The sequence below is a fragment of the Tricharina praecox genome, assembly GCF_024521635.1.
Source record: "Tricharina praecox strain CBS 144465 chromosome Unknown BZA05scaffold_16, whole genome shotgun sequence".
NCBI classification, from domain to species: Eukaryota; Fungi; Ascomycota; class Pezizomycetes; order Pezizales; family Pyronemataceae; genus Tricharina; species Tricharina praecox.
This window is the reverse complement of record NW_026250418.1, coordinates 278,897-287,803: the sequence shown is the minus strand read 5'-3', so window position 1 is coordinate 287,803 and position 8,907 is coordinate 278,897. Positions and strand designations below refer to the sequence as shown.

At 54.9% G+C, this 8,907-nt stretch overlaps 2 protein-coding genes across 2 annotated transcripts; one reads left to right on the top strand and one right to left on the bottom strand.

The window, feature by feature from the left end:
* The first annotated feature begins 1,031 nt into the window (after positions 1 to 1,031).
* On the top strand, positions 1,032 to 5,332 carry BZA05DRAFT_354821 (armadillo-type protein). The gene is made up of 5 exons (XM_051481370.1): positions 1,032 to 1,317; positions 1,399 to 3,667; positions 3,871 to 4,279; positions 4,331 to 4,673; positions 4,733 to 5,332. The coding sequence occupies exons 1-5, from the start codon at positions 1,272 to 1,274 to the stop codon at positions 4,930 to 4,932; spliced, it is 3,267 nt and encodes a 1,088-aa protein (XP_051338399.1). The 5' UTR covers positions 1,032 to 1,271; the 3' UTR covers positions 4,933 to 5,332.
* A 443-nt stretch (positions 5,333 to 5,775) lies between these two features.
* On the bottom strand, positions 5,776 to 8,862 carry BZA05DRAFT_339029 (ATPases of the AAA+ class; the record flags this gene model as incomplete). Its single annotated transcript, XM_051480915.1, has 4 exons — positions 5,776 to 7,069; positions 7,119 to 7,380; positions 7,434 to 8,342; positions 8,406 to 8,862. The coding sequence occupies 4 exons, from the start codon at positions 8,860 to 8,862 to the stop codon at positions 5,776 to 5,778; spliced, it is 2,922 nt and encodes a 973-aa protein (XP_051338398.1).
* Between the last annotated feature and the right edge of the window lie 45 nt (positions 8,863 to 8,907).

Here is an 8,907-nt window from a genome sequence, read left to right as displayed (position 1 = left end):
AGCAGGAGGAGGAGGAGGGGATATCAGCGGTGGACCGAGCTGCAGGGCGATTCCATTCGGCGCTTTTTTTTCTATTTATTTACTCTCTTATGGATGTATGATAAGTGTTTGCGTTTTGCTTATTCTTTTCTTTTTCTGCGTGTGGTTTATTTTCTGCGTTGCGTTTTATTTATCTTCGTCGAGGGGTTTTTTTTATATCGGGGCTTATTTTTTTTTGATCATCCCGTTACCTTACCCGCTGTGCTGCTGCTGCTTTTTTTTGCTTCCTTTACTTTACTCGTATCGTGCGTGTTGATTGATGGTGTTGATGTCTGTCTTTGGGTGATGATTATGGTATTGTGCTCGGTGGTATACTCTACTTACTTAGTCTGATTTTTTTTTTGCTCAAATGGTGATGCTGGTGCTGGTGCTGGTGATGCTGGTGATGCTGGTGATCGATTTATGATACTTGTATTCGTTTTTTTTTTTTTGCTGGAGATATTTTTTCATCCATCGATTGTGGTGAATGGAATGGAAGAGAATGGAGAGAGTTATATACCATATAGATATTGGCGTTGATTCGGAGGCGGCACTCGTTGGGCGGTTCGATAAGGCCTGCGGGTGATGAACTGTGAGGTGAGCTCGAGATGGGACTCGAGATGGGACTCGGGAGTGGACTGGACTTGAGGTTCTTTTTTCTTTTTTTCTTTCTCGGAAGTCTTTTTCTTTTCTTTTCTTTTCTTTTCTTTTCGTCCTGTTGATGTCATCGCTTTATTGCGTATCATACTCTATGTAGCACTCGAAATTCTATTTCTTCCTTCCACGATGGTCTCGGTCTCGACTCTCGAGGTGCTAGACCGTAGACGTCGAGTGAGCAGTGAGCAACCATAAAACCATAACTAACCGACGCCGCACGGGGCCGGGCCACACGGGGGAGCACCCTGCTCCCACAAGGCTGCGGTACCCTGACCCACCCTGCAAGCGGCGCTCGGTGCTTGGCGTGACAAGAAATTTTGGGTTTCACGGGACTAACTGCGACCTGTCTGGCTGTCCGTCTGTTGCCCCTCCAAAAAAAAATCCTTAAACGACTCCAACGGCCCCACCTTCTATTTCTTCCCCGAAGAAGAACGCCCCACGCTCCACGCCCCACCTACCGTCTACATATACGAACCAATTTACGAATTTCCTCCTCCCTCTTTAAAAGCTCGTTTTCTTTTGATCCGGGACATACGTTCTGTCTAGATACACACACACACCTTCTCTATACCGTATACCTAATACCTCCTGCTGCGATGGATGAACAGGCCTTCGTTCAGACTCTGATGTCTGTATTGGCGCGTGAGTGATTCTGTTTCTTACTGCCTTCTGGGTAAAATGTTATTGTGTTATTGCGGAGCTGACGGTCTTGTGTGGAAATAGCGGACAACAATACTTTGCTCAAGGCGACGACGAAGCTGCAGAAGGAGTACTACAAGATGCCAGAGTCGCTGCCAATACTGATCCAGATTGTGCGGGGGCACCCCGACAAGGCGCTGCGGCAGCTGGCGGCGGTGGAGGCGCGCACGCTGGTGCCCAAGTTCTGGGGAATTAAGAACAACTCGTCGGCCAAGGTGCCTGACGACGTGAAACAGCAGATCAAGGAGTCGCTGCTGCTGTCGGCGACCCAGGACGAGGTGCCAATCGTCCGGCACTCCGCCGCCCGCGTCGTGTCGGCTATCGCTAGAATCGAGATCCCGAACGGACTCTGGCTGGATCTGCCCGCCACCCTGATCCAGGCCGCCCGCTCCCAGAAGAAGGACGATCGCGAGGTCGCCACGTATGTCCTCTTTACCCTGCTGGATACCCTCGAGGACGAGATGGCCAGCAGCTGGCAGGAGTTTGTCCAGCTGTTTGCTCAGACTATCAATGACCCCGAGAGCATGTCCGTGCGGTTGAACACCCTGCTGGCGCTGGGAAAGTTGACTGAGGTTCTGAACTCAGACGAGCATTCGGCGGCCGTGGAGGCTGTGCGCCAGCTCATCCCCGCTATGGTCTCGGTGCTCAAGCAGGTTGCTGAGGATGGTGATGAGGAGAAGTCGAACTCGGCGTTTGAGGTCTTCCAGATGCTGTTGATCGTCGATCCGGCATTCACCTCGAGCCATTTCCGTGACTTGGTCCAGTTCTTCTCCGACATGTCGATCAACAAGGAGCTCGATGACGACGTCCGCACGAAAGCCTTGTCGTTCCTCCTGTCTTGCATCCGCTACAAGAAGCTGAAGATTCAGGCGCTGAAGGTCGGGCAGACCCTGACGGAGAGGGCCATGCAGATTGTTACCGAGTTCCAGGACATCGCCGATGACGACGAGATGACCCCCTCGAGATCGGCTCTGCAGATGCTGGATTTCATGGCCGCCGCTCTCCCCCCGAGTATGGTGGTTGTGCCCATGCTCAACGCCTTGCCCGGATACACCAGCAGCCCTGACCCCGAGTACAGGAAGGCTGGTATCTTAGCGCTGGGACACTGTGTTGAGGGTGCTCCCGACTTCATTGTCACGCAGCTCGACTCCATCTTCCCCATTGTCCTGCGTCTCCTCGGTGACCCCGAGGCCCGTGTCCGTCAGGCTGCCCTCGAGGCGCTCATGCAGCTTGCCGATGATCTGCACGAGCAGCTCGGAAAGGAGCATGCTCAGTTGATTCCCATCCTTATCAACATGATGAACTCGAACGACGGCCCTGAGATCTGGAGACGCGCTTGTAACGCCATCGATGCCGTCCTTGTCGGAGTTGACCAGGCGGATGTCGAGGATTACCTTCCCACGCTTGTCCCCAAGCTCTTCGCCATTTTCGAGCAGGGCGACTTCAAGCTCAAGGCTGCCTCCGTCGGCGCCATTGGCTCTACTGCGATCGCTGCTAGCACCAGCTTCACCCCTTACTTCCAGGACATGATGCAGGGACTTTCTCCCTACGTTTCGCTCAAGCACTCGGAGGAGGAACTCGATCTTCGCGGTATCGTCATCGACTGCATGGGCTCCATCGCCGAGGCTGTTGGTCTCCAGGCCTTCACCCCGTACGTCGAGCCGCTCATGCACGCCGCCGACGAGTCCCTTCACCTCGGCCACCCCAGGATGAAGGAGACCGCCTTCATGTTCTTTTCTACCATTGCCAAGATCTACGGAGAGGAGTTCAAGCCCTTCCTTGACGGAACCACCAAGGCTCTGTTCGACAGTTTGACCCAGGGCGAGACGGAGGATGGCGAGGAGGGCGAGCTGGAGCTGAACGTCGTTAATGTTGGCGGCTCTGCCGTCTCTGGTACCATCGTCACAGCGAACGGCGATGACGATGACGAGGACAACGAAGACAACTGGGACGACCTGACCGCGGTCGGCGCCGTCGCCTTCGAGAAGGAGGTTGCCGCCGAGACGCTCGGAGAGATCCTCAGCCACTGCAAGCACGCGTTCCTGCCGTACCTCGAGAGGACGGTCGAGATCCTGCGCGCAATGGCCGATCACCACTACGAGGGCATCCGCAAGGCCGCCATCTCCACGCTCTGGCGCGCCTACGCCACGCTCTGGCAGGTCTGCGAGGGCCAGGGTATGGCAAAGTGGCAGCCGGGAATCCCGCTCCATGTCGTGCCCACCGATGAGCTCATGAAGCTGGGACAGGTAGTGGCTCAGGTCACCCTCGAGAACTTGAAGACCGAGACGGATAGGTTTGTACCCCCGAGCATTTTCTCCTGGTGTTTTTGTGTTTGCACGGAATGATGAGTACACTTCGTTACCCAGCTCACTTTGACGCCTATTTGGCGAATGCTGTGAACACGAATCTACTTCTGACTATTCTTTTTGATCTCTTGCTGGATGGTTGTGGTTTGGGATGATGGGAAGGCGTGCATGCTAACTCGTGCCACGTTAGGTCCACTGTCACCACTATCTTCCAGAACGTCTGCGAAACGCTCAAGATCTGTGGTCCCGCTATTCTCGCCGATAGCGATGGTACCACCATCCTTGAGCTCACCACCCAGCTGGTTCTCGTGCTCATGAAGCAGCACCCCTCCCAGCTTGAGGACGTCGAGGATGAGCTGGACCTTCCTGAGCTCCAGGAGTCCTCCGAGTACGACTGGCTGCTTGTTGAGTCCGCTATGGATGTCCTCGTTGGTCTCGCCGTCGCTTTGGGACCGCAGTACGGAAAGATCTGGGAGATAGTCTCTACTCATCTCTACAAGTACGCGGGCTCGAGCGATCCCCGCGAGAGGGCCGTTAGTGTCGGTGCCATCGCCGACAGCATCAAGTTCATGGAGAGTGCCGTCACCACTTACACTCCGGTAAGGAAGACTCGTTGATTTGGTCGAATAGTGGATACTGACCGATTGCAGAAATTGTTCCAGCTGTTGTCGCACCGCATCACCGACGAGGACCAGGACACCAAGGCCAACGCTGCCTACGCCATGGGTCTGCTGTGCTACTTCACTGAGGATAAGACCTTCATCGAGAAGGAGTACCCCAAGATCCTCCAGAAGCTCGAGCGCTTCCTGGCCCGCAACGCCAGCGACAACCCCAGGCTCCTCGACAACGCTGCTGGCTGCATCGCGCGCATGATCATGGCCTCGCCCATGAACGTCCCGCTCGCCGAGGTCCTCCCCGCCCTCGCCAGCGTCCTCCCGCTCACCGAGGACTACGAGGAGAACGAGCCCGTCTACAAGATGCTCGTCAAGCTTTGTAAGCCCCCCCTCGCAAACACTTTCCACCACCGCAGTGACTAATGCTCTCCCTCCCAGACCAAGCCTCGAACGCAACCGTCTTCGGCATGACCCAGCAGTTCGTGCCCATCTTCTCGCAGGTCCTGACTCCGCCAGAGGACCAGCTCAACGACGAGACCCGCGCCGAACTGGTCGAGCTCGTCAAGTTCCTCCATAGTAAGGAGCCCGCGCTGGTGCAGAATTTCCCGGCGCTGTTGCAGTTGGTTCAGCAGCAGTAGACCTCGGGTAGCTAGGTGCTGAGCTTGGTACGGGGGGGTAAATTAAATGGAGTAGGGAGTTCAGAGGGGTGATGTTTTTCTTTTGTTTTAGACGGATCGGATGGGTGTGGGTATGGGATGGGCGTGGGATGCTTGCTTGGGGTGTTTGTTCGTGCTTTTGATGATTGTGATGATTGTGTTTGAGGCTTATTTCGTTGTTATATCAAAAGTTTTATGGTTTTATGGTTCTGTTTTTGTTTCAACTTGTTAAAAGATGTCTGGGATGGGTGGTGGTTGGAACGGTTGGCGGGTACTGGGGGACTGTGGGGCCGTGGTATACCTACCTGGTAGATTAGTATGATACCTTACGGAAGTAAGTAGGATAGGGTGGACGAATGGAAGTTTTCAGATTGATCACAGACTTACGTGGGGAGGGTGGGTTAAGGGTTAATGGTGGGGGTGGGGTGGGGGGTAATGAGGCGTGACTCGTGAAGCTCTGATGTTGGTCGTGATTTTCGTTGTGTTGGTTTTTTGTTCCATCATTCAGTATCTGGCCGAGTCTGAATGACAGTTCAAGTATACATTCCGTTTCCTAATCCCACCAGACACCAGACACAAAAGTGCTTGGACCAACGGGGCTTAACTTGAAGTATGATGTTTGGTCGTGAGGAATCACTCCTTCACCGTTCATGACTCGAATCCAGCCTCGAATCCAGCCTCGAATCCAGCCTTGAAGTGGCCATTCATATTCCTATCCGTGCACAAAGCTTCAACCTACCACCTCAATGTACCATGATCGGAGATCGAATGCAATATGATGACAGAAAAAAAAGAGCGGTCTTGCGATCTTATATCCCCCTACGTCTACAGCCCCTGCGGCCTCCACGCCATAATTCCCGACGCCCCTCCTCCTCCTCCTCCTCCCATCTTTTCCCGCCTTCCATCCGCGCCCATACCCTTCACGCCGCCCGCAGCAACACTATCCGCCCTCGCCTGGCGCTCGCCCAGCATGGTCCTTACCGCCTGCACCGCCGTCTCCGGGCGCAGCACCAGGTCCGGACTATCTCTATACACGGTACCGACGAGGTTCTTCGCGAGGGTTTTCATATCCCTCGCGTTCCCCCAGCCAGGCAGCCTACTAACCAATACGATCTGTTCCGCGAGGTCCCTATACGTTCGAGCGGCGGTATCGCGGAGCCACGGGGCGGCAATCTTTTTCGTCTCGACGTCGCGGGCCAGGACCTCGACGCACTCGGCGGGGGACATGTTTGCGAACGCGATTTCCTCCGGGAAGCGGGACGACAGCCCCGAGTTTCGCGACAGGAGCCGGTTGATGTCGTCGTCGTAGCCTGCGAGGATCACGACGATCTTGCCGAGGAACAAGGGCTTCGTCAGGATGTCGACTAGCTCATTCAAAGCTTCGGCTGCGTACTCGCCTTCGGCTAGACGGTAGGCTTCATCGATGAATAGCACCGAGCCGCGCGCGGATTCGACGAGTTTTTGGGTTTTGGGCCCGGTTTGCCCGAGGTATTGGCCGATCAAGTCGGTGGCTGAGCATTCGATCACGTTTGGTGAGGAAAGAAAGCCCATGTTGTAGTATACCTGTCCCATTTTGCGGGCGGTCATGGTTTTACCGGTGCCAGGAGGGCCTTTGAAGAGAAAATTGGTGGGGATCAGCTCGTGGAGGGGGATGCCCGCGGTTTTGGCGTTGGCTGCGATGCGGAGGTAGCCTTCTAGCTTGGAGATGATGCCTTCGCAACCGACGGTGTCGGAGAAGAGGGTGCGGCAGTTGAGAGCTGCGGTGGTGCCGCGGGCGAACTCAAGATCGATATCGACGGGTTCGAAGACTACATCACCCGTCATTGGCCGCAGGTGCGGTGGGACCATGCTGATCCGGCTTTGGTAGCGGACTTTGGCTTGAGACAGCATATTCTCGACTTCGCCGGCGTTTCCAAAATTAGGTCGCATACGAGCACGGTTCAGAACCTCGCTGGCGACGTCTTTTGCGGCGTCGGTGGCATGGAGACCTTGCTCGTGCAACTTCAGCTCGAGGATCTTGCGCAGCTCGGCTTCGGTGAACTCTTCGAAGCGGAATGCGTCTTCAATTGCGAAGCGGCGTGCGAGGCCTGGGTTGACATTTTGGAACATGTTGCGCATTCTAGGTCTGTCAGTAGCTGTAAGGGACATGAGGGGATGGCAGGACGTACTTGTCTTCGTATCCCAAGAGCAGGACACATCTGTCCTCGCCGGGTGTGGATTGCACTTCCGCGACCAGAGTATCCACCACCGCCATCTTGTAGATGTCGCTGTCCCCACCGCCGATGGTGCCACCTTTGCCACCTGGATAGAGCATGTAAGCTTCATCGATGATGAGGACTTTTCCGACCGCCGCAGCCAGAATTGCTTTCGTCTTTTGCTCGGTCTCTCCTAGTACTGCCCCGACAAAGTCTGCTGGGTTCTTCACGAGAACTGTTGGATAATTGTCAGTTGTCCGAAGGGTGAGTTCTTTACGAGTGACAGACCTTCGCCACTACTAAGCAGCCCCAGGTCTGCCAATATTTTACCATACAGCTTCGCCACAGAGCTCTTTCCCGTTCCCGGCGAACCTAAGAATACACGATTGAGCGATATAGCCATCGGCGGTTTCTCCTGCAACTCCCTGTGGTAATTCGTCTCGATCATGTCGATCATAGATCTCACAGACTGCTTAACGGCAGTCAGTCCAACAAATTCCTGCAACTTCTTCCATGCCACGCTCTTTTGGATGGCCTCGGACGGGTTCGGGCCGATAATGTCTTCCGCAGAGAACCAGAAATCATTCGGGCTGAGACCTTCCTGGCGCATGCGCGTCATGCGGTCCTCTTGCCGCTCTATCATCCGCGTGAATAACTTATCGAGGTCCCTTGCGTTTCCGAAGCTAGGGCTGCCGCGACTTCTCCCGATACGGCGAATAGCAACCCGCATATAAAGGCCACCCATGCCGCCCTCAACCGCCATTTTCCCACTGTACCTCGTCGTGATCGACCGGCGCAGCATTAATAGGAGCTCGGCGTCCGTGAAATCATCCAGCACCAACTTGCAGGCCACCTTATTGGCCAGACCAGCATGTTCCTCTATCGCTGATTTATGACCAGAGAAGATGAAGATGATCGTGCCGATGTACTTCTCGATCAGTCCGAGTATGGTGTTGAGAACGTGGGCTCCAAAGGCTTGTCCGGGGACGCTCTGGCAGTCGGTGAGCACTTGGACATCGTCGAGGAAGAAGATGCCGCCGCCGGCCTCCGCGAGGTTGTCGATTAGATCCGTTGCGGTTGCGGCACCGTCGGCGGCTAGCAGCTGGGTACCGGTGAGGTCGACTATATTGTCGGTTGCCACAACTCCTCCAATGGTGGATAAGAAGTAACCGTAGATCCTTGCAACGGTGGTTTTTCCTGGGTAACCGGTCAGCGAGGAAATTGACACCTACCTATACGAGGAGGAGAATGGTTTTATACCAGTGCCTGGATTGCCCAGAATCGCAACATCAAATCTCTCTCCCTGGAGCGGGACTCCTTGCCGCTGTGCAGTATCAATCTTTCCCTTGACCCGCAAGAAGTGGGCCTTGACAAGATCCAGACCAGTCACTTCGGTCATGAGTACATCCAGGAGGTTGTTTTGGGCTCCCTCCTGTTGCTTCTGTCGCTCCCATTCCTTCTCGGAAGGGGTTGCCTCAGGCAGTGCTTCCGGATCTACTGGCGGTTGATATTCGCTAGGCTTTCCGTAGTCTGGCGTAGTGAAGACAACGTCTTCCCGAGGCTTCCCGTGAGGTTGTAAGGGCTGTGTGGGAGGCCCATGGGGATTGTAAGATGGCTGTTCGGGTGTCGGAGGTACGTAAGGTGGGTACGATGAGAGTCCGGGCACTGGGGACTGCTGAGGAAGAATGTATGGAGTAAACGATGGTTCCTCGGGCATACTCGTATTACCAGCAGTATAATAGCTGTTCTGGGACGGGACTCC